This window comes from Mustela nigripes, chromosome 5 (assembly GCF_022355385.1).
Source record: "Mustela nigripes isolate SB6536 chromosome 5, MUSNIG.SB6536, whole genome shotgun sequence".
Taxonomy (NCBI): domain Eukaryota; kingdom Metazoa; phylum Chordata; class Mammalia; order Carnivora; family Mustelidae; genus Mustela; species Mustela nigripes.
The window spans coordinates 112,986,116-113,012,261 of record NC_081561.1 but is presented as its reverse complement, the minus strand read 5'-3'; the positions used below and the strand labels follow the sequence as shown (position 1 = coordinate 113,012,261).

The window sequence follows — 26,146 nt, the reverse complement described above, 5'->3', positions numbered from 1 at the left end:
AACATTAAAAAAAATAAACTACAGAAGCAAAGAGAGATTAGAGAAAGATTCCATTTCTTTCTTCTTTGTAATTGTGTTAAGCAAGTTAAAACTACAAGAGACAATTTATCATAAAATAAAACTTAAATATCTCGGAATCTGTCATCTCTGAGAAGTCTTTACTACAAATACCAGAAGCAACTCAATTTTTATTTCTATACAGAAATGATAGGAAAAAAGTTTGGAGTTTCAGGTGAGATCAAACTTTGTGCCTATTATAAATAAAGACAAATCAAATGACAGATTTTATTTTTTTAAGGGAGAAATATAGGACAAGAAGAACACGGAGCTCATCTTAAACATGTGATTAAGTTACTCTGCCCTAACCTTTGAAATTGGTGATTTCGCAATTAAGGTTTTAAAGTTCTTCCTCTTATTACATTACCCTCCTCTTGAATTGCAAAGTGTCCAAAACTGCCTAACGGTAAACGGATTTCTCTACGCAGTCGTTCTTGCTATTTTAGTTGGATGAATTCAACTGGAGATATTAGTTATACTTTTTATTCTCCGTTTCCTTTAAAAGCCTGAATAATAATAATTATACAATTGAGTAATTATTGGAATATATCAGTTTGCGAAAAAGGTCTTGCTTTATGAATTTAAGGCGCGGTAACATTCTTTAAAATTAAGTGTAATTCATGCAGCGAAATGGGAAACGTTCAAATTGGGGCAATCCAAGGAAAACCTCAAAAAATATTAAAACATATAATAAAAGTGATACGGAACCTTCTAAACGTTCTTTCTTCGTGTCCTACTTCACCCAACAAACTTGTGAGATGATAGGGCGGGGGTGAGGAGGGCACCTAAAACAAAAGACTTCCTTTCTCCACTCCCTTTTCCTCTGTTTCTTTTGCCAGAGCTTGTTGCAAACTCTTGGAAACATTGTTTGAACATAATACATTTGGATACTTTTATTCTTCCAGAGACTGCGCTGGGTGGTGCCTAGAGCTGACTTCTGTTGAGTAATAGAAAAAAAAGAAAAGTAGAAATCTTTCAAGAAATGAAAAGAACAAAGTTACCCGACCCGCGGAGGTTTTGAGTAACAAAAAAGTAAAAGGCACTTTACTTAAAGATAGCTTATTTCACTTTCCTGGCTCCGTGTTCGGTAGCTGAGAGATGGCTTGCATTGCCTCTGGTTTCTAAAAGACCACGAGGAGTACCACTATATATACACAATACTCTAAGTTGGGAGCGTTATTCTCGGATTGATTCTGCTCCACGAAAGCTGCGGTTGCTAAAAGCCGAGTGTCCACAGCAGCACGCACCTCGGCTACCATCCGCGTCCTGCCTTTCCGAGCATCTAGCGAAAGCTGGGAGCTCGGAACCTGGAGGGAATCCTGGACCCGCAACCTGACTCCGCTCGCCGCCGATTGGCCCGAGCCCCGAAGCCCGCCCCCGCGGCCGGGGCGGCCTTTTCACCGGGACCCGCCCCTCGGCCCTGGGAATCGCCGCCTGGCAGGCCGGCTGTGCCTGCCAGTCAGCTCGAGTGGCGGAGGCTCTCTGCTCGGAGCCCCGCCCCCTCCACCCTAATTGATATTATTGGAGTGTGGAGCAAGCGGCCGGTCTGCAGTCGGAGACTTGCAGGCAGCAAACACGGTGCAAACGAACAGGAGGGGGAAAAAATAAAAAAGCTAAACGTGGAGCAGCCGGCCGGAGGTCGAGCAGGGGAATCGATGCGAAAAGCGCAATAAAAAAGAACCCACTTCGGAGCAAACAGCATTTAAAAAGCTACGACTCCACTGAAACCTAAAATAAAACCTGCTCATGCACCATGGTTTTTCAAACTCGGCACCCTTCATGGATTATTTTATGCTACATCTGGCTGCTCCGCTTTGCACACACCGGGGAGGCACAGGCTGCAAAGGAAGGTAAGGTGATGGGAACGCAAAGTTTGTTCTGAGTTATTTATTTAGCGGTCTACCTGCACAAGCCGGCTCGTCCGCGGGGCTGCCGGCCGCGCCTCCGGCGCGGGGCGACCCTCCCCCGTCGGCTCCCCGCCCCCTCACCGCTCTCGCTGCTCCCGGCAGGCTGGCGGCAAGCTGGGCTACTCCGAACCGCCTTCAGCCTGGTGCCCGGGGCCGTCCGCCCGACGGGAGCGGGGTTTCTGGCGCGGCCAGTCCGGAGGGCGTGAGCAGCAACGGAGAGCGGCGGGGCGGAGTGGGGTGGTGGGCGGGGGGGGTGATGACCAGCGAGCTCTTTCTCTAGGATAGCAGGCGGGTCAGATCTCTTCCTCCAGCCCTCTCCTCCTCCTCTCGGTGTTCGCCTCTGGTGGGGTAAGCTGCGGCCGGAGTTAGTCCGAGACTGGGGAGTGCAGCTTCTAGTGTCCTGGCCAGCCCGTCGGCGAGCGGCTGGTGTCCCGAGCCTTCCCAGAGGGGCCGTGACATGTGTGAGCTCCAAACGCTCGGGTTACTAATGAAGTGCTCACTGCGTCGGAGGAGGAGGCGCGGGCCTGCGGCTGGCGCTCGGCCGCCGGCGCGGAACAATAACGCCGCGGAGGTGAAGCGAGGAAGCGGTGCGCGCCCCGCGGCGGGGACATCTCCATTCAGCGCGCGCCGCGCGTGGGTCCCGCGGGCCGCGCGTGGGTCCCGCGGGCCGCGCGGACAGCGGGAGTCCAGCTGGCTTGGCCGGCCGGAGAGGCAGGGGGCGGGCTGGGGCTGTGGAAGTGGTAAGGAGACGCCGCCTGGGCGAGTACAAGTCCTCAAACATCTGCCCGGCAGTTGAGTCCGAGTGGTCAGACCTTGCGAAAGGACCTGGACCCGGAAGGCTACCTCTGGATGAAGAGAAGAGGTTTCATTTGGGCGGCCAGATACGCCTGTATATGGTTATCATTATTATTATTTCTTCTCCTTTGAACCACTGACAAGGTAAAATACCTTTCGGTGCCTGTAGTTGGAGCTGGGGAAAAATAAATCCTCTCAATGGAAATGTCCTGCTTCTTGAGCAATGTCACAATCTCTCTCCCCACGTTGTCTTCCAGACTGTAAATCTAACGTTGATTTCCCGATACTTAAAAGCAGAATACCAATAATTAATTGTTCCTGAAGTATGGAGAACGGAGGAATCTGTTATCAGATTTAGGTCATGATGGTGATGTGGGGCGGGGGGGAGGGGTTGTGTTCGATACTGATTCTCGCTTCATGTCGCCCTGAAAACTTAAGTGATTTAGTGTTTTGTTTTGTTTTTTTTTCCATTCTCTTCGTGCACCCTTTGAGTCTTTCATTCAAACCACACCCCCCTACCCCAACGCCACGTCCTACTTCTTGAGCCAGCCTGACCTTCTGACCCCAGTTTCCACATCTGCAACCCGTATTGACGCTGAACCCATTCAGAGAAATTTTCAGAGAAAACCATGACTCCGAGCTGTCGGTTACGCGTTAGCATATGAACCAACGTCGGCCAGAAACACACACCCATACACACCAAAATGCACGTTTCTACGCGCATGACACTAGCGATTAGGAACATTCAATCCTGGAACCTTGTACTGATTGCTCCGGAATAGCGGGACCCGAGGAAAAGTTTGCACTGCTGCGGAGAAGCCGGGCGCGCAAGCTCACGCAGACCCGGCAGGAGTTTGAGCTATAAATAACTGCATCACTAGGGGGAGAGGTTCCTGCAGCCAGAATGTCTCGCTCGCTTGCTTTTCTCTTCTGGGTGCAAGATACGTGAAGAGGATTCTGATTCTAGGAGGCTGAATTCTATAAATGCAGAAGTGAGATGTTTAAAAGGTGGGCGGGAGGGCGAATGAGCCCCGCTTCTCAGCGGCGACGCTCCCAGCGCGCAGCGGCGATCAAGAGCTCGTCCCCGGCACCCAGGAGCGAGCGCTGGGTACCACCTTTCGCAGGTGCCAGGCCTCCCGGGGTGGCCGGGAGTGGATGGAGGGAAATGAGGGACCTTCTTCCCCCACTTTCCTCATACGTGTTCTCTCGGGAGGCCAGTTCCCGCTGCGGGGAGCGCCTGTATAAGTCAGAGTCTGACGCTTGGAGGCGAAGTACAGCTGCTGTTTTTCCTCTTCCTAAATGCCGCCACCGCCTCTCCCTCAAAGGAGACGCTTCCCGAAAGCCTCTCTCCTCCTCCCGGCTCCTTCTGAAGCTAGGGCGCCACTGGCTCCCTAGAGTGTCCAGGTCTGGCGGAGTGCGTAATGGATGCTCCGCGCGGCGGGCGCGCCCGTCTGGCAGCCCCTGCCCCGCCCCTCCCCGCCGAGGGCCCCGCCCCGGCCCCCGCCGCTGCGGCTGCTCCTGCGGCCTTTGGCTGGCTTGGCTCGGGAGCGCCCGGCATCTTGCCCCTGGCCTTTACCCCCGCGCGGCAGGGCGCGGAGTCCCGGAACCCCGGCCTGTGCGCCCCAGGTCCTAGTTGGCCTCGGGCTACGCCTCGGTGGTTGTGAAGGGAGGATGGCGCTCCGCGCTCTGAGCGGGAAGGCAAAAGCGCGCACTTGGGGGTTTATCCGGAGAGCTGACAAGGAGACACAGTGATCACTTTAGAGCTGCTTCTGATTAAAGCCCAGGAACTGGTTACTGTTTTTTTGTTAGTTTGTTTCTCTCTTAACTTGTTTGCCATCACCACCCCTCCGTGATACCCGGTTCCCACCGTAGGCAGTGCTAAGGGGTAACAAGGCAGTAAACAATCATCACATTGCTTGTTTCACTCTCCAAAATGATTCGCAGGTCACCTAGATTTAAAATCTACTTGTCTCTTGTCAGTGCAGAAGACAAAAATGATAGTAATAATAAATCATCTCAAAAGGAAGCTGGAACTCATGTTGTTTCTTTGTGCTTACTTTCTATTGTTGAGGACAAAACCAAAACAAACTTTAAACATTACTTTATATAAATTCACTAGTCCAACGATTTAGTGATGTTCCCAGTGCGAAATACAACTTGGTATTTTGAAAGTGTGCATTCCCCACCCCCCCATAAGTCTGCAAGAGAATCAAGTGTTTGTGACCGAGGTTTGTGCTTTCATGGTCTTCCCAAGAGTCTTAAGTGTAAAACATTTCTGCAAAAAAGTGTCTCTTTATCTATGTGTTTTCAGTTGCAGGGAATAACCTTGACTAGAGCGAAGGAGTTGAACACATAATAAATGTGTTCCTTTGTTTTCTTAGCGTAACAAAATTTCATTACCTTTTAAATACACCTTTTTTTCTCTAGTGATTATTTTAACGTTCATTAAGCATATATTTTATTTAAGTCCAAATTTCAACATTTTGCTGAGGTTGATGTTATGCATATTTACAAGCTTGGAAATATATTCAGTATTATTTCTGGACAAACAGATGCATTTGTTAAAATGCTATAGAGTCAGACATATTTTTAAAGAATAAAAACTCGTAACTGAATCAGTTCTAACAGGATAGGAGAGCAATTGTCTTAAAAAGCAATACTATATATTGAATTGGAGGTATGATATATATTAATGTATAACATTTGAATACATTGTCTTATATTAATACTATCAAGAGCATTTGGTACATTTATATACATGTAAATGAATTGTTTATGCTTTTTGATAATATCAAAGTGGAATACAACTGTTTTTAAAAGTCAAGTCAGGAACAAAGTCAAGTCAGAGTTTAAATATATTATTTTGAGAATTAGCTAATGCCTTGAAATATTTGGAAATTTAAAAAAAATAGAAATATTGAAAACAGATGTTTGACTAACCCAGAAATATATCTTGGAAATAATGGGCAATTTATTTTTCTCATGATGACATTGCTTGATATAGTTTTCTACTGTATTCATTTTGGCTTAAGAGAAGACACTCTATGAAAAAGTTTTTTAAAAAATAAACTCCGATTCTCAAAAGAAACTAGGAGATACTTTTGGTGCAATATTACAAATTAATGACTAGAGGAAGATGAATATGGAATTATATTTTATTATGTTCATGCTATTATATCTGACAAAATTTGGAGTGCTCAAAGGCTTATAAAATTCTTTAAAATATAAACTACTATAGAATTAAGATACCACATACAATTTTTACCCTTTCATGATATTTTTAAGTTTTTAAATCTATTTAATGTTTCAATTAAATAATACCAAATATAATATGGTATTTTAGCATCTTTTCTCCTTAAGAAAGGGGAATATGCTTGTATCAGGTAGGTGCTTATTTCATCATCCATATACATAAATAACTTTATATATCTTAGATCATATCTTAGATCATGATAATTACATAGAAATTCGATCCATATTAATAACTTTTACAGATGTGGTTACATTTTTCATGTAAGATTTGAAAATGAAACTTTGTTTTTCAGTACTACTGCTGGATTCTAAAGCACAACAAACAGAGTTGGAATGGATTTCCTCTCCACCCAATGGGGTAAGTACTTCTCCTCATAAAATATCACCTTTTATTTTTTAAAGTAAGAAGCACAACCTTCCCCAGACCCCTGGAATTATTCACATTCTTCATATTTAAACTATTTTAATTCCAAATGTCTCATTCAAAATTTTGTTGTGTTATAATGAGACATTGAGTTCTTTGAGTAAGAGAAGGTATACTTTAGAACTTGGAAAAATGGATTTAAAAAAACAAAACAAAACTCTATAACCATAATCTTTTGAGTTCTTATTGTGAGAGGAATCATACCTCAGGTTTCAGGCTATAAATGCTAACTAATTACAGGGAACATTTCCTTCACAAACTCACTTAAACCTCTTTAGTTGCTTTATACTGCTTAGTATAATCACTAGGTAGGTTGAATGTAGTTCTTTAAAACAGTATGTGATGTGTTTCTTCTTTTAAAAACAGTTTTAGCATCATTCAAAATACGCTTTAAAAGGTAGTTAAAAATATAATATACTCCATATTTTAGCATGGAATTTGCTATAAAATATTATTTGGATTCTCCAAATTTTGATCATGTGCTATCTGCTGTTATTAATCAGAAACCATGGCAGAGCATGTATATATTATACTAAAAATCTGCTATAATAAATATGAGTAAAAGCTGTCCAATAAAAACCGATGAATATAAGTAAACCCTAAAAATAGTCTAACCATTATATTTCACATGTCTGAAAGGTATATTATTTACTTTGATTTAGTTAATTTAGTTCAACATCTTTGTCTTTAGGTCTTATTTTAATTGTGAGAGAGGGCACATACTTCATCCCTTATGAAGAAAGGGGCTCCAAGAAGGGAGAATATATCTCTCATTGTTATTTAAGTTAATCTTCCTTACAGTAAGAAGCCTAAGTGAGATTATAAAAAGTGTAACAAATTTAACAAAGAGAAGAATAAAAATCTGAAAAGGACTTCTGAGTTTAAGAACAGCATAAAATCAATATGTCATGAACTGAAAGTCAGCTTAATAATGCAGAATGTGAACAATGCAAATCTCCTTTAAATAGTCAGATTTTTTATTCAATTAATATTTGAAAGATTGTTTAAGATCATATTGTAGTTATCTGTATAGGTCAGATTAAATTATGAAAAAATGACAAGTATTTTACAGATTATAAAAAGTGCACTGAATTTAAATGCACTTAAGGTAAGAATGTCCTACTTTTCTCGTAAATGAAATAGTTTCCATGAGTAGAAATATACATTTTAGGAAGTCATTTACAATTAAAAAGAAACCTTTCTTACCAATGACAGATATAGCCCGTTTTCTACCATCCATCAATTAAAACAAATAGAGATGGAGGATAGTTTTTATCTTTAAGGAGAAGTAAACTGATACAGGATTGTAGTGATTACAGTATTTCATCAATGTAATACACAAAAGGATAAATTATGCCTGTCTATGTTACCCTTGACTCAAATGGGCATTTTATCTGTCCAGATATCATGAGTTAACCTTAAGAATCTTGAGGAATCAACAGATAATGTTAGGAAATGGTGATTGACAATATTTTTTTAATATATGAAATGGATTGGCTTGCATGTGATTAAATATCTTACAGGAAATAAAGTGTTATTAAGATATATTTTTAGAAAATATTTTTATAAGTATAGTATAAAAGCTCAGTATCTGAATTAAGACTTCTTTCCTAATGGTGTCATTTGTAGAAATGATCATGATCTCTTGAGAAAGTGAAATAAAACAAGATTTGTGTTAAATGCATTTATGTAGTCTCACTATTTGTGATCTATACAATCGTTGTCTTGAAATTTTCCCCACAGGAATGAATTTTTAAATAAAAATTAAAATTAACTGGGTTTCATAAGTAGTGAAATTGATTTTTCGTACATAAAACAAATGTGATTTTTCTTAAAGTTAGAAAAAAGAAATATTGAGATATACCTTTATAATAATTAGCCTTGGTTTCTTCACGCTGGAGAATTGTTAAAAAGAGCACATTTATCTTTAGATCTTTTGATTTCTTGGTGTAGATATCATTAATAGTTTTACTTCTTTTAGTAATTTCAATCTAATTAAGAGACTAAAATATCCTTATCCAAATGGATGAATTTGGGTATATTTGGTTAAATGCCATTCAGACAGATGATAAACAGCTAACTGAAACAAAGAGAAATATACATACCATTAACTAGTCACAAACTCAAGTTGTGTTGAATAAAACCTGCACATGATAATGGGTTCTTTGCTGCATTGAGGAGTTTTCGTATGTCTGATAAAATTACAGCAAAAATATAAAGTCACACAAGAAATTTCTGAATAAGAGTATTTTGCTAATTTGTCAATTTTCTGAAAAATAGTTTTAAAAGTAGATATTAATGTTTTAAAATATTTTAACAAATTAATTCTCTAATCAAGTTTTACAAATAGGACTCTTTACCACATGCTTATTAGTTTACTTTCTTTTCTGCTTTTCTTGAAACAGTGGTTTAAATATTGCATGCTGTAAGATTTTGGATTTGAATACTAACATATTTTCATATTCGGCACTTTGGGGAAATTGAGAAATACTAACATATTTTCATATTCGGCACTATTGGGGAAATAAAAACACATAGATGATGATTTCACTATTAAGGCAGCCTAAATATAAAGTGGGAAATTTTGTTATAATAGTAAAAAAAGGACATAATCAACTGTTACATTAGACTTCAAGGATTATTTCAGGTGAATTGAAATTATTTGCTAATGGGCAGTGTAGATATTATCATACATGGCTTAATAGTCCTTAAGACGTCACAAATTCTGCTAAACTTATTATTTTCCCTTTTCATGAAAATATGTGTTTGCTGTAATATGTATTGCATCAGCATATGAATAGACATTTTTAAACATGTGATATTTTTCAAGTAAAAAAGCTTATTACTGAAATATGATCCAGCGTGCTGATTTGCCATGTACATTTGATTGTCTATTGAAAGCAATTTATTTATAAAGATGAATCATGCTTTTATAACTACTTATTTATAGTTATGTGGCTTATGTACAGTATTATATATATAATGCTGCAAGAAATAAATTGCTCTGTAAAATGTTACTCTCTTATATCTTATTTTGGAAAGATTATAAAAGATTTCGTATTGTGAATATCAACATGTTGTGGACTGCTTTTACATTTCAGAGCACTCTTGGCATTTTCTTCCCTGTGTTTTTTAGGTGCTCCAAGTTTAACATCAACACTTAAAATGTCAACCGAGTTATCAGAAATTCTGCCATATATCCATATGCATATGCATTAAATGGTAATTTAAGTGATTGTGTTGTGCGCTCAGTCTATAAAAATTACAGTCTCAGTGGAGACTATAGACATAAGCAAACATGTAAAAAGAAACACTAATACCCTAGCAAACAGACGTTAAACAAAATGAAATATTTATTGTATGTACAAATGATGCAGGCAACATGAATGATGTTGCGTTACCAGGACGAAGCTGAACTAAGAGTCCTAAATTCTTAGATTACAGAGTTTTTGCCAGGGTAGGAATCTACCCAGCTCTTTCACAGATCATCATTTGTACTACGCTAAAGATGCCTCATGCACTTTCAAAGTAAAAATGTTATTTATTTATTTATTTATTTTTGCTGTATGACTGATAGCCTTTTAAAACATTTTACAGTGGGAAGAGATCAGTGGTTTGGATGAGAACTACACCCCGATCCGAACCTACCAGGTGTGCCAGGTCATGGAGCCCAACCAAAACAACTGGCTGCGGACTAACTGGATTTCGAAAGGCAATGCACAAAGGATTTTTGTAGAATTGAAATTTACCCTGAGGGATTGTAACAGTCTTCCTGGAGTACTGGGAACTTGCAAGGAAACCTTTAATTTGTACTATTATGAAACAGACTACGACACTGGCAGGAATATAAGAGAAAACCTCTATGTAAAAATAGACACCATTGCTGCAGATGAAAGTTTTACCCAAGGTGACCTTGGTGAAAGAAAGATGAAGCTTAACACTGAGGTGAGAGAGATTGGACCTTTGTCCAAAAAGGGATTCTATCTTGCCTTTCAGGATGTAGGGGCTTGCATAGCTTTGGTTTCTGTCAAAGTATACTACAAGAAGTGCTGGTCCATTATTGAGAATTTAGCTATCTTTCCAGATACAGTGACTGGTTCAGAATTTTCCTCTTTAGTCGAGGTTCGAGGGACATGTGTCAGCAGTGCAGAGGAAGAGGCGGAAAACTCCCCCAGGATGCACTGCAGTGCAGAAGGAGAATGGTTAGTGCCCATTGGAAAGTGTATCTGCAAAGCAGGCTACCAGCAAAAAGGGGACACTTGTGAACGTAAGTAATATGTGCTCTTAAAATTCCACTTTGTATTTCTTTTCTATTTCAGTATCAGAGATTTTGTGTGGTAATAGTTATTTAAACAAGTGAGTCTTTGCTACACCAGCATTTCTGATTCGGCCGATCTTAAGTGAAGTCACTGTTGAGCTATCAATGATTCCCCACAGTGGTATCTACACTAATGGTAGGTAATAAATATTGGCCAATGACATTTGTTACTAAGATTTAATTTGCCCTCTGTTTGACCTAGAAGTCAACAGTTGCACATTGGTCTATGAGATTTAAGAGAGGAGAGTGAGCAGAGTGAGGTGTGACATTAACCAAGATTCCATGACAGGGGATTCCTCCTACTGTGAAATCTGTATTGTTTGGACTTATAAGTAGTGGAAAAAAGGAGGTTAAAGGGGCTGCTAACAAGAACTCAACTGACAGGACACATAAAAATATATTTCTAAACTTTTAGAATTGTTTTTTACAAATAATAAAACTTCGATATGAAAATCATCAAATGTTACTTGATAAATCTCTGAAGTGACTTCTACCAAAGCCATATTTCTTTTCTGGACTAAATAATAAAACAAATGCTTTTCTGATAAGCCATATTATTATAGTGGACCACGTTTTTTGTGGAAGTGGGCCAAAGCAAAGCTTTAGTTATTGTAATACATCAGTTAGATGTTGTCTATTTTTTGAAACAATAATAGCATACAAATTAGTGAACCTTTTCCTCTGTTTTGTAAAACGGATTTTCTCTTATATAGTGTTTTGTAGTCATTATAATTGGCCATTATTTTTCTGTTTAAAGCTATGTCACATGGATCTTCAAAACTGTAGATATTTTTCTATTTGTGGATATCCCAAAAATTCTATAATAAGGTTATATTATTTATATATTTTTAATTTAATTTATAACACATAATGCATTCTGAAAAATAACTTTTATATATTCTTTGTACTTTAAAGCCAGCAATGTAATTTTAATAACTGCAAATCCTAATTACTTTAGAAGGGACTGGAGTTAACAGTAGTAACTTACTATATGCAGATACTCTTCCATATGTTTTATATATACTAGTTCATTTAATGAAATTATCATGTCTCTTGTACAGAAAAAAAAAATTGGTGCTATCAAGGTTAAACTGCTTGCTTGTAGTTACTTTAGGGAGGTAATATCTGTCTTAGCTTAGAATCAGATTTGGGGCACTTTGACTCCTGAGCCTGGGCTTTTAGCAACAATATTGGCCTGGTTTCTGCACAAAGCAAGGAGAATCTTAGCAAATATCGTTCTGTTTCATTGCTGAATTCAAATGTCTTGCTCTTAGTAATTTGGTGTATAAGTAATGTTACTTCCCCATAAAATTCTCATTCTAGTAGAATATTTAAAGTAATAATAGCTTAAAAGATATTTAGATCTGTGTTGTCGCGCACAGTAACCAGGAGCCACATGTGTTTCTTAGGATATAAAAATTGGCTATTCTAAATTGATATGTGCTATAAGTATATTTTGTATACTGGATTTCAACGGATTCACCCACACAAAAATATGTAATATATCGTCAATAGTGTTTTTATGCTGCTTACATATTGAGAGAATCATACTTTAGTTATATTGAGTTAAATAAAGTATAATGTTAAAATTAATTTTTATTGTTTCTCTTTTAATGTGGTTACTGGAAATTTAAAAATTATATAGCTTGTTCTATATTTCTATTGGAAAAACTATTTAGATGAAGTAATTGAGCAAATATATTTTTCTATCCCGATTAAAGAGTTAAATACTTCATGTGGATGGGTACTAGCATATAAAATACCAAGGACCCAGCACTCAGTTGACAGCCATGCTACAGCGAATGTTGTGAGTTCAACTCTGGGCAAAACAGATGCTATCGGTTTGGGTTCTATAGAGCAGTTTAGCAGCTTTCTTTGACACTCTCCTGAAGGAGTCAAACCTGTCTTACCCCTGTCCTCCTTCCCTATCCCTTCCACTGGTAGAATTTCTTACTAGGTGAATCATCCTGCAGGTTCCATACATGTGGAAATAAAACACTGATGAAAATTTATTATCAGTACTAGTAGGCAGAATGCTATATCACTGGGGAAGTGTAGAAATAGTCTTACTGAGCTAATCAATTCAGTGAAAGGCAATGTTCTTATTGATTGGAAGTTAACAACATTTACTTGAAAATAACTATAATAGGAAAATTTAAGAACGTACTATTACACTTTGGCTGTAAAAACAGCCAATTTGAGTAGAATTTTGGTTGATGTGAAAGTGGAATTTAGGCTTTTGCACAATTAAAAATGGGAAACATAGTAAATAAAGCAGGAGGATTTACAAAAGTGCCCAATTAAATGTCTAAGGAAAGTCTAGGAAGTAACATTAAAGTTTCTGCTCTTTGAAGGCCTAAAGATTTTTAAGAAAATTATTGTATTTTTAGTGTCATTTTGTGTAATTTAACCTAAATGATCTCTGCATTTATTTGTTAAAAACAAACAGGAACTGTGTGCCTTTTATACTTACAAGAGTAGAACTTAGTCAGAAAAAGTCTTTAACTGCAATAAAGACATTTACTGTGAAGAAAACACTCCCAATTTCTCCCAAATCAGCAAAATAATCTCATTAAATGTGATACTATTAAAATTATCCACATTTACTTGTTTTAGTTTCAAGAATTAGAACCACATTTGAGTACCAAAATTATTGTCACCTATAAACCACACTTAGGTAGTTAAAAATAAAGTAAAATGACTTCACTGTCATCTACATGAATCCTGCATTGGAATTAAGTATTAAGGTGGAATTAAGTATCAGAAAGTGTTCATTAAAAAAACTGTGATTAGTCAAGATGCCTCCTGATGTTCAGTTGAAGGAGTGTGTGCGCACTGTTTTAAGTCAAGTAAATGTTTATCACATAACTTTCTTAATTTTTAACCTTGGTGATGTTGACAAAGGAATTAAAGACCTTATACTTAACTATGGCACTATGTTCATTTACAAAAACATTTCTCTCCCTGGCATAATTCCAATGCATTGCTGTGAGAGTACTTGCCTCTGGAATCAATCCAGGCCTGCCTTTATAGTATTTCTCCTGTTTCCTTCCAATGATCCTTTTAAGAGTTTGAAAACAAATTCCAGTCCCATATTGAGGAAAACTGAAGTGTTTGGGAGAGGAGGCTAGTGAGTCCCTAGCCAAATGAAGGCGGTTAGCCACTTAAAGGCAAGTTTATCAGAGCACTTTATAGAGTGAAGTCCACGGTAATATCTGTTAGAGTATAATTTGAAATATGAACAACTGAGAAAACTGAACACAGTTTTGATTAATTCATGTAAGAGCTTTTTTTTTTCTCCATAATTCTGAAACAAAACAAAACAAAACAACAACAACTCAATTTTGAGAACTAAATTAGTTTACTAATATATGGAAACTTTCTTAATTATAATGCATTAATGAAGATAACTCTTCAGTCATTTAAAAGTATGTAATTCCAGCTGGTTAGTAAGCTTTTATTGTCAAAAGGTCATTTAAAAAAAAAAATTAGCCATGAGTTGTCACAGCTTCTGTGCAAGCCAGCAGATTATTTTCTATTTATATGTATATATATATGTATATATATATATACACTCAGAAGACTAATAAAATTATATTCTGAAATATATTTTTGTAATTTTTGGAATTTCTGTATAATTTGGCTTCATTTAAAAAGTAGAATAGTATTTGTCAAAGTGTGGAGCTTAGTATTATAACAGATTTGTATGGGAAATTTGCAGTTTACACTAGACAATCGTGTTAATTTTAGTGCGTAGTCCTTACCACATCACTAAGAGATTGAAAGTATTTTTTCTCTCTTAAACATATGAAGAAACTGAAGCTCAGGGATATTAATATGTAAGAAAACTGGGTAGGAATTCAGTATACTGTTTACGAAAACAAGTCTTTTTTCCCCACTGCACTACACTGCATCCTAAAATATGTTCTGGACTTCAACCAATGGATTCTAGTTACTGAAGAAATGGTGAAACTTTATTCTAAGTAAGGTGACCATATGCCTCCTTTATCTGGGATAATTGTTCTTTCAACACTGTCTCTCTTTGCTTTCCAAAGTGTTCCGGTTTAGATGATAAAATATATGGTCTCCTTAATTGTAAAAAATCCAAGGATGTTATGCAGTTTACATGTACTTAGACCGTAGAGATGGGCTCTACTTGCTTTATTTATATTGCTTAATTTTGATTTTTGGAATTAAAACAAAAATTTAGGAATTCCTTTTTTGTTAATTTTAATGTAAAAGGGAATTCCAATAATTTCAGATTTCTAATTTTTATCATAAGGAATTTTGTAATAGTTGCTTCTTAATATTTTATATTAATATGTTAACAGCCTTGTCATTATTTTATTAACATATAATTAATAGACATATAACATATTCAATTAAATAAAAATATTTATTCAATTTGAAAGCATTGATAATATTAAAACCTGTGTTGATTAGATTTTTTTGAAAACCATGTTGTTGTTTTTTGCAGTAAAGTAGTATGTAATTTGTACCACCACATTTTATGAAAACAAATGGGTCTTCATAATGTATTTGTTTATAATCAAACATAAACTGAAAAGTAAAATACACTGCAGGGTTTAAAGCTCAGATGTAGAGTCACAGAGTTCTCAAATTCTGGCTCTACAACATACCAGGAGTGTAAAATAAACTTGGGAAATTTCTCTAAGCCTTAATTTTCTTTTTTTTTTTTTTTTTTTAAAGATTTTATTTATTTATTTGACAGAGAGAAATCACAAGTAGGCAGGCAGAGAGGCAGGCAGAGAGAGAGGAAGGGAAGCAGGCCCCCTGCTGAGCAGAGAGCCCGATGTGGGACTCGATCCCAGGACCCTGAGACCATGACCTGAGCCGAAGGCAGCGGCTTAACCCACTGAGCCACCCAGGCGTCCCAAGCCTTAATTTTCTTAAGTATAAAATGGGACTAATAAGATAGTACCTCCCGCATAGAGTTCTTGTTCGAATTGAATGAAACAATGCATGTAAAAACCCTAAGAGTAGTATCTGGGACATAGCAAATAATCAATGAATGCTTGCTATTATCTTGTTATTTATAATGTAACATGGAATTTGCCAAGTAAAGAAATCTCATGGTAATGAGTGAATGAGGATAGATCTCACAGGCCACAAATAGTTAAATATCTTTTAAGCCTGTAATTTTATCCCTGGTAACTTATTGGAGAAGATAAAAAAAAATTTTTTTTACATAACCTTTTCTTTCCCCAGTGATATACACAATTTAAATATTGGAAATAACCTAAATGTCCAAAGTTAAGTGCAACATCGTGGTTCAAATTTGGCCTTAAAATATCAGCAATGTGATATAGGAATTATAAATTGTCTCTACTAATAATTCTGAATGAAAAATTAAGAATTAAATATGCAGACACCAATATTTAGAATATGCAGGATATACATAGGGAAACGAATAGATGCAAAGCATAAATAACAAAATCGACGTGTCAGACTACTGGGATCGTGGGTGATCTTTTGTTCTCTGAGTTTTTAAATTACCTTGAGCATTGACTTTTTTTTCTTAAACAATTTTAAGTTATGTGTAATCTGCTATTTCATAAAACAACAACAGCTTGAGTTGTATCTTGAATATATACGGCTTCTCAAGTAAGTTAGCATCAGTGTAAAATATGGGGCTCAGGTTATAGAGCAGTAGTAAGTAGAAGACATAGTTTAAAAAATTAAAAAGGGAGAGATTCGAGGCCTTCAACAAAAACAGGTCATTGATTTTGTTTGCTTTCTAGTTATTCATACAGGGCAAGAGCTTATTTTAAGTGTTTTATATGTATTAATTCATTTAAATTCTCAAAGAGGAATGTTACTAACTTACTTAATCTAATAGGTAGACACTATCATCATACTGTTTGAAGGACAAAAAGTACTCCAACTAAAATATTACATTATTTACCTATATTAAATCATGTATGTGATATATATACACACAAAATATATGTATATATACATTTACATATACATATGATACATAGATGCAAATACACACACATGCGCACATGCACGCATGCACACACACACACACACACACACACACAGTTATATAGGAAACCAAAGCACAGTGAGAAGTGGGTGAAGTACCTACAATTGCATAGAATGGTAGACTGTTGTTTAGTCAAGGTGGTCTGGCCGGGAATCCTGGCCCCTAACCAATACAGTGCCCAAATCTTTACAATAAGCATTTTATCTATCACAGTCTTTTTATAAAAGGAAATGTTCTTTCAGGATCTTGAAAGGTGCTACAAATCTGAACATTTTTCTTATTTATAATAATTTCAAAATACTTCTCTGTCTTTTCCTATATCCGAAGTATTTCGTCTGCTTTGCCATTATCTTTCCTATCCTGGTTCTTTTTTTCATGTGGCAGTCAGAATGCAGTTTTTGTCAAACACAACATTACTTCATTAATCAGGAAGTTTCAGGATCCTCATTACTAATAAAAAAATTCCCTGTTTTCTAGGCTGGCATTTAAGTCTCTCCAACTTGATCCTAATCTTCTTTTCTTACATTCCATCACATTATTTATCATACTCAAGGTCCCTGTTCCTCAGCCTGGTACTGATCTGTCATTCTACTGTTAAATATACCCATAGATATTTTTATGATGCCTTTTTACTTAACATTTGGCCCCAGATAAACAGAAAACAAGCAAACATCACTGCCTCTCACAGTTACCTATTGTATCTTAATCCTGCACATTCCTGAGCTCTTCAATGAGCTCTCTCTTCCAGATTCTCTTGGTACTTACCATGCCTTGCTTTTTTCAACCTACAGTGCCAGCTAGCCTGTGTCAGCTGATTGAACTTGTGTCTTTGCTTACAATTTCAAGTTAAAAGCCTCTTACTCTCTGTTAGATCATCTGTTCTTGTGGATACTTATACTTTGCTCTTTCCCAGTGGGAATCATCACATGCAATTTGATTTTTTAATTTAACTTAATTTTTTATTTATTTGTCAGAGTGAGAGAGAGCACAAGCAGTGGGAGTGGCAGGCAGAGGGAGAGGGAGAAATGGACTCCCTGCTGAGCAAGGAGCCTGATGAGGACTTGGATTCCATCCCAGGACCCTGGGATCATGACTTAAGACAGAGGCTTAACCAACTGAGCCACCCAGGCACCCTGCAATCAGATTTTAATCTTTATTTGTAGTTCCTTTTACAGCTTATACAACCTATAGTTTCTCTACTACAGATCATGGTACCCACCTAGCACAGTTCTTGTTATCACTTTCATCTTCCAATAAATGTTTTTGAACTTTCTTTTTTTTTTTTTTTAAAGATTTTATTTATTTATTTATTTGACAGAGATCACAAGCAGGCAGAGAGACAGGCAGAGAGAGAGGAGGAAGCAGGCTCCCTGCTGAGCAGAGAGCCCGATGCGGGGCTCGATCCAGGACCCTGGGATCATGACCTGAGCCGAAGGCAGCGGCTTAACCCACTGAGCCACCCAGGCGTCCCGTTTTTGAACTTTCTTAAAGACTTATTCATACACTGCCCACTGCCAAGGCAAATATTTTTTATTTCATATTCGTATCACTACTTAATTTCTTATGTATATGGCTATCCTCTATGATTAGCCTTAAACCTGATAAGTATGAGAACCTTTCATTATATTTTCTTGTCCTCATAGCATATAGCAAGATGATATGCTGATCATTAGAAAACCCGGACAGGAATCTGCTCCAGATATGGAATTTATTTCTATGAAAACAATGTAACTATATTTATTCATTGTCATATTTCCATTCTCTGTCACTGTCTTTGTGTCTTTCTTTTAATTTCTATGTCTCCCTCCTCTAATGAAATGAAAGCCATTTCACCTTTGTTACCAATACCTATGTCTTGACAAAGAGAGAGTTCCAAGAGCCTGGTAACATTTTCTAAAATAAGAAGGTCTTGGGGTGCCTGGCTGGCTCAGTCAGATCATGCCACACTTGATCTCAAAGTTGTGAGTTTGAGACCCATGTTGGGTATAGAGATCACTAAAAGAAAATAAATAAACTTAAAAAAAGAAAGCCTTGGAGTATATTTATGTTGATCTTACATGGGAAAGTGATTTTTATAAGATATTTTGCTTCCAAATTATATATTATAAATACTAACTTGAATTGCAAAACAAAATGAAATAATAGAAAGAAACAAACATGTGCTGTATTTTAGTCTATAAATCAGAAATTATGTAAATTCAGTATCATGTCCAAAAATATTTCTATTTGAGTTATAGCTAATTACACATTTTTATACTCTTCAATTATTCACTTTCATAAACTTGCACAAGGCATCTTTGAATAGGTAATGTGCATAGATATGGAATTAGTGCCATCCTTATGCTCCTGTCCCACAGGGCCTTTTTATAGTGTAACTATAGTGTTACCAGTTTCTTCTGTCCTTTACAGAGATATCTGCTCACAATTCTTTAAAAACATGGATAATATCATGGTCAAACTTAAATTAGAATCATATTACAATATCCTACTAGGACACCATAGACTTCACATAACATTAGACTGCTTTTCACTCATCTTCAATCATCTTTGTATGTGCCCGCAGTGCAATGAACATGGTAACTATACAGTACAAAAAGGACAGGAAGAAAGAAGAGAAGAAGTGAGGAAAGAATAAGGAAGCAAGGAAATATGAAATTGATGTATAGGACTTAACCTTGCTACGATTTATATGACTTCAGAACATTTCTAATTATCCTAACTTTGGCAAAGATATGGTCAAACATATATTTCTCGTGACAGCTAAAATTGTCATTAATTTCTAGTAGGCAGTGTCGTAATACAAATCAATGATACCTGCTAATTTTGCCTTTGGTTTCTGTATCAAACTTCTAGACATTTCCTCTAAGAAGGCACATTATAATGATAATCCACAAAAGATTTTATTTATGATGATATTATCCACAATATCGTTGTTTTATACAAATAACAACATTATTTTCATGGGAGAAATTAGAACCAGCTATACATTTGCTGTTTTCCTCTATGTGTAGAAAAATCTGATACTGATTCAGAGAGGAAAATTTCAGAAAGTCTCCGTATTCTAATTTTCCTCACATTTAAGAGAATTTAAGTTATCCCATCCTCTGCAAAATATCTTCTAATTAAGTTTATGAAGGCACATCTTTATTAGGATATTCATGTCATGTTATTATGTGAAAAGTAGAAGGCTACATGAATGTATAACATGAGTTTTTAAAGAATCTGGTAAAGCAGTTCAGCTTTGAGTTTAGGTCAAATTGATGAGTTATAGACATTATTTTTGGCTTTGATTATAATACCAACTTTGCTAAAGATGATAGAATCTATGTATATATATCATAGTATTTTTCTCATGTAACAGCATTTAATAGGAACACAGAAAAAGATACACCTTAGTTGAAGTAAATGTGTTTTTATTTCTCTCAGATTCTGTGGTTTTTTGAAAAAGTATGGAAAGTTTATTATTTAGTTTACTTTGTTTAGTCTGAGGTCAATGAATGATATAGAAAACCAGGCAAAATACATTCTGGAGTAGAGGAATTTGTAAGTTGTTTCAAGGTTATAATTTTTGTCCTCTGGGTTTTGAATTTTTCCATTTGAAATGAAAAAATTACTCACTGTTAATGATGATACAATCTTTTGTTTCTAAGAGAAAACCAGGAGGCTTTGAAAGGACACATACTGTGTCTTATATTTTGTTTCATGTGTTACCCAAGTAATACCTAGTTTAGTTTCTCATCTATGGTGATATTAGCCTCTGGCCTGCACTGAAGCTATTAATGTTAAATTAGAACATTTTATAGAAAATCTTGATTTGGTAAAGGGAGCACCATGATGCTTTTATCAATAAAATAGATGATCAAATCAGATGTAATTATTACCGGTATATCTTCCATTTGTCATTTGCTAAAGCTGGTTAACAATCTATTATGTTAGTATTACGTACTTTACTTTTTAAGAAGAACATTCTTTCAAAAAGAAAGTAGGATAAGAGAGATTAAGGATGCGAGTGGTAGGTGTGGAGGGGTAGAATAGATCTACAGAATCACTAGGTATAATAAAAGTTTAGTCTAAGAAAAATAAACTGAGTATTAGTGACTTTACTATACTACTGTGTATTTCCCAGTGATTTATATCTTCTTTTATTTGGTAGTTTACTATTAATAGCTATACCGGTTCCTATATAGTCAATGACATCTAATGACATTAACTTACCTAATGACATTAATTAATGGCCTTAATTTAAACTAGTAGATGGCTTAAATAAATAAACTTGATTGATTTAAAAAACATTCTTCATATCTATTTTTAACAGGCAAAATCACTTATACTACACAGTGTTCTTATTTAAGTTGACCTTTTCCTGTAAAGTAGTTTTATCCTTGAAAAGAGATGTGAGATAGGACAGGTACCTTACCTACCTAAATACATAAACTAATTATAATAAAACTATTCCATGGACATTCTTGTACTCCTCGAGGGTATAATATAGTCCCTTCCAAGACAATTAGAAAAATAAATTCTTGGAGTTTGAATGTACCTTAAATATTATAAAAAATAGAGTGTTTTTTTGGAGGGGGTCTCTTTTCTGTTTTTCAGTAAGTGGAACAGCTAAAGACCTCATTTATAGTTCTAAGAGTTCATTCATGACAAATCCCAAAGTAAAATCAGAACTTACTCTTTCCAGTTTTTTTTTTCCATTTTAACATTACATACACAATATAACACACATATATATCTATAGACACACACACATACATGTATAAGCACACACACACATTCACTGCCCACCTCTAACCTGCCCCAGGGGTAAAAAAAAATTAACTTTATTTTTTCCTTGACCCATTTTTAGATTTCTAAATTGCTCTGCACTAATATTTTAATTTGTAAGTGCTGAATAGTTAAGACTTCTTTCTCTGTGGAAATCTCAATTGACTTTTACAAGGAGGCTGAAAACTCTTAAAGGATATTCTTGGATTATTGCATATTTAAAAAAGAAAAAAAAATAAAAGCTACTTCAGCAATGTCATTAAATTTTTCTTCATGAAGCAAAACATTGTAAACTAACTTTTACTTCTTTACTTTCAAGTAGATTGTTTTAGGTTTCCTCTACCCTAGAAGAAAGTAAAGTCCCTTTTCCCCTTCTTTTTCTCAGTTTCCTTCTCTTTCTTTCTTTCTTTCCTTTTATTGTCATTTAATTTGCAATTCTTGTAGTATTTTACCAGCTCCTAGGAAGGTAAATTTTAGCAATTAGTGTGTTTTGGATATTGTGACAGTTATATGTAAGTATGCTTTAAAATGAAGATAGTGGACACCTCTTACATTATCAGAAACCTAGAATTTGGAAGGGCACAGCAACTCTGCTGTTTAACCTTGTGATTTCTGGCTGGCTCTCCTACGAGAAACCCTTCAGACCTTGGACCTTACAAGGGCAGAGGGACAGTCTTCTGCAAAATGTATTTCTCAAACTGATCTTTAACATTAACACATGGTAAGCTTAGCTCTTCAGATTGGGAGCTGGAGCTGGGAAAACATGTGGCTCCAAGTTTAATATGTTAAGACAGTATTTTAGTTTGCAAAGGAATCCTGAGAGAAACTTTTTAAAGTTGGCTATTTCAGCCATGCTTCTTGCTGTTTCTGATGTTTATTCTGCACAAACATTATGTAGAAGAGTACTGTGCTTTTTCAAGGCTAAACATAACGGTTCAATCATTTGCTGCTTTTTAACTTTTTCCAATATAACAACATTGCTATTCACTTCATTTCAAGCAGCTCTCTCGTTGATTTTCAAGCTTATTCACCAGGCCGTCACTGAATGTATAGCCAACCTTTCTTCTAACATCTTTCATCCTTCAGTGTGGTAAAGTGGGTGTTCTCTTCCATCCCCACGGCCTCTAGTTCCTTCTCCCCCAACCCCCATCTTTTCCTATAGTGTTGTAGGCTTTCATTTACTTTTCAGAAAATTCTACGTTATTCCCTGGTTTGAAACTTTTCAGAACATACCTTCCCATCTACTAAGTGGATTAAAATAGTGAGAATACATCTTCCTTACTCACTCTGTGTTTTCACTTATTGAAATCTAAGTATATAGTTGGCAACATTGTGTCTTTTTGCCTTCCTAACATGACAGTGATTTCATGTTTATAATTTGGGGCTATGCATATCAATTAAAAAAGATTGAACCTTATTAATAACTATTACTCATTATTATTGCAAAATTTGATGGCATATCTTTGTGTTTTGAACTACTCTCCATCTTTTTATGTTTTTGGTAGAAGTCTTAATTAGATCTAACAGGAAATCTAGTTTTTACCTCTTCAAGTCATTGATAATATTAACTTTTTACAATAGTTTATAAAATTAAACTTTTAATATAAAATTGAGAAGAGACTTTCATAATTAGAAGGTAAAATGGTAAATTTAAAAATAAAAATCACAACACATGATATGGGCAAAACTTTTATAATTTGAATCCTAACTTGTTTTTCTTGAGTTAAGAAAATAAACCATACTTTGATCAATACTGGAGGTTATAGTCCCTTTTGTAATGGTTGGATTGTGACTATATAATTCTAGAATTACCACTGTCAGTCAGTATCATAAAGGGACTTTTCAAGATGCATATGTAAATGCTTAAGTAGTTGAGGTTCTTAAATTCTTATTTTTCAAAAAACTAACAGTTTTGTTATGGTATGAGAAGGGGAGATGGGGACTTAACTACAAAGAAGAGTGTAATAATAATTTAAATAGTTTTTTTTTTTTTTTCCACCAGGAAGGCAGATTAAGGGTGACTACAAAAGAGAGGCAAGGTTAGAATACTGCCACAACTTCTGATCTTTAGTTTTTTAAGGATTTTCTGTCATTGTATACTCTATTGCAGAGACAACAAACTATGTGTTAGGTCCGTAAAAGACAGCATAAATATTCAGGGGGCTGTGAATACAACTCATTTAAGTTTATATGACACAAGCTGAGACAAGGTTGACTTGTGGAAAAGCAAAACAATAATGTATACCAGAGTTCACATTAAGCACATCTTTTATTGCATCCACTTGCTTTTGTTTTTGCCTTTGCTTTTTTTTTTTTTATCATATCCTAATGTATGAGATGAAAAACAACCAAGCACCCCCCCAAAAAACAAATCTGCTTTGCATATAGACTAATCTATACTGACAAAAATATACATTGTATTCGCATAAACCTAAAGGGCATGCTTATTTATTATTCATTAATGTCAATAGATAACCGACTGTCACTTGCAATCAGAGTGGTGTCTGACAAAAAGCTGACAGTGATTGACGGACATGCTCCTGAGAATCTGCATAGACAGAATGCTTAGGTCAGTTGAACATATAAAACCATTCTGGACCCAGATTGAGCATGAGGAATCTTACTGGTATTTTTATTTTTAAAAGCATTGCATAGCCCTAAGAACTCATTTGATCTTAAGAATAATTTTAGATCTTTAATGCCATAATTATCAAATTAAAGTAGTAACCAATTTGATTTTTTAAAAATATCAGGTTCCTGATATTTCTGGCTCAGATCCTAGAGTCAGAATGTTGATTTTAGTTACCCTGTCTTATAGAAAGAGGGGAAAAAAGGGTGATCGTTGCCTTGTACATACATACCTGAAGTTACTGACATTGTATTGAAGGAAATACTATTTAGTTGGAGAATAACAGTTAAAAGTCATTGATGTACAGTCCATGAGATTTTAAAAATAAAAGGGAACTGTATTCTTGAAATTTTTCCTTGAATGGTCTCGGCACTGTATATTTTTAAATGGATTCCTCAGCCTTAATAAATATACTTATTTTACTGCGAGTTGTTAATACTATACCTAGAATGAAATTTTGGCTATTGAGATTTTAATTAATAGTTATTTTCAACAAAAATTTGCTAATTTTCTCAACTTGGATGAAAGCATTAACACTAAAAAATAATACACAGAATTTCAGAATGTTTTAATAGAGGCTTAATAGTTTTATTTCAGAGTGCAAGAAGATTATTGCATTATATTTTGTCTGCAGTTTAACACAAGGGTTAACGTGAGTTAGAATTGATATATCCTTATCTTCATTTTGTATAATTTATTTTTATTTTTCTCTCTTTTTTTTATGGAGATCAGTATATTTTACATACATATATATTTAGTAGCTAACTCTGCAAATCCAGATATGCCAATATGTTAAATTGTATTTTGCATAGAATAAATAATGTTGACAGTTACATATTATAATATTATAGACTGTCTGAATTAGAAATCCATACATACTCAAAATTGTCATTTCTCATAAAATGTGTTACCTGTAAATCTGTTTGTAAGACCTTTTTATCATTTTAGCATATGTGTTTTTAAACATTTAAATTTGAGTTTAGGTAATTTTTTTCAGATTATTCAAATATCAATAACAAATCTCCAACATATTAAAATAGTTCACAGCCAGGATCTCAAAGTCACATGTAATTTATTCCATTGTTATAACATCTTTGTTATGTATTAAATATTTTCATGTATTTTTTTTTTAGTCAGAGAAGGCCATATTTCACAGTGTCAGCCAGTAGTATAAAGCAAAATGGAAAAATGTATATAGACTAGAATTTTATAGAATAAAAATTATATAGAACACTCTCAGGTACATTTGTTTTATAGTATGGTTGTCAGTAACTGCTTATATAAAATGAGAAGTACTTTTTCCTACCTACTGAATAGTTCTGCGTAATGTATTTTACATATATTAGTCATTAAATAGACATGAGATTTTGACTTTCCATTTAGAAGGATACTATGAGATTATCTAAGGGTTAATTTCTACAGACAGATGACATACCACTGTCATTAAAATGACATTGGGCAACTGGGATAAATAGCTCAACATTTTCTATGCTGACATGGTGTTTGCCTGTCTGACTGTGTCCTTTCCAATAGACAGCAGAGAGGCAATTACAAAAAAAGACATCTGTGCCAAGGTTTAGCTAGCCAAAAAGGGCAAACTCTTGTGTTTAAAAGGTAGAGAATCCAATCGATGAAAATGTCTGGACCTGTTAGCACTAATAAAGCTGAAGGCCACTGGGAAGCTCAGAGAGGGTCTTTTGTTGTGGAGATAGAAAGAGATCCAAACTATGACACTTTAGGGGAGCAGGGTCAGCAGAGAAGATCATCTATCTTCTTCAGTGGCAGCTTTCTGTCAGATTCTAACCCTGCTCAGTAGAGGAACTAAGCCTCTCCTGTTGACACCAACGGATTCTCAGCCAAGTGTAAATGAAGCTAATATTCACTGACCTTATGCATAGCAAATGAAGCCCTGTGTGTCATTTGAGAAATAATGTTTTCTGACACTTCAAAAAGTGAATGATGGACAGAATGTATGTGTGTG

At 35.7% G+C, this 26,146-nt stretch overlaps 1 protein-coding gene across 6 annotated transcripts in view; it reads left to right on the top strand.

The window, feature by feature from the left end:
* The first annotated feature begins 1,602 nt into the window (after positions 1 to 1,602).
* EPHA7 (EPH receptor A7) overlaps positions 1,603 to 26,146 on the top strand; it is a 169,557-nt gene continuing 145,013 nt past the window's right edge. For all 6 annotated transcript variants that reach the window (XM_059401077.1, XM_059401076.1, XM_059401075.1 and 3 more), the window contains exons 1-3: positions 1,603 to 1,907; positions 6,305 to 6,369; positions 10,033 to 10,702. In XM_059401077.1, the coding sequence (XP_059257060.1) occupies positions 1,811 to 1,907; positions 6,305 to 6,369; positions 10,033 to 10,702 (832 nt within the window). In that variant the 5' untranslated portion in view covers positions 1,603 to 1,810. The remainder of the gene's footprint in view (positions 1,908 to 6,304; positions 6,370 to 10,032; positions 10,703 to 26,146) is intronic.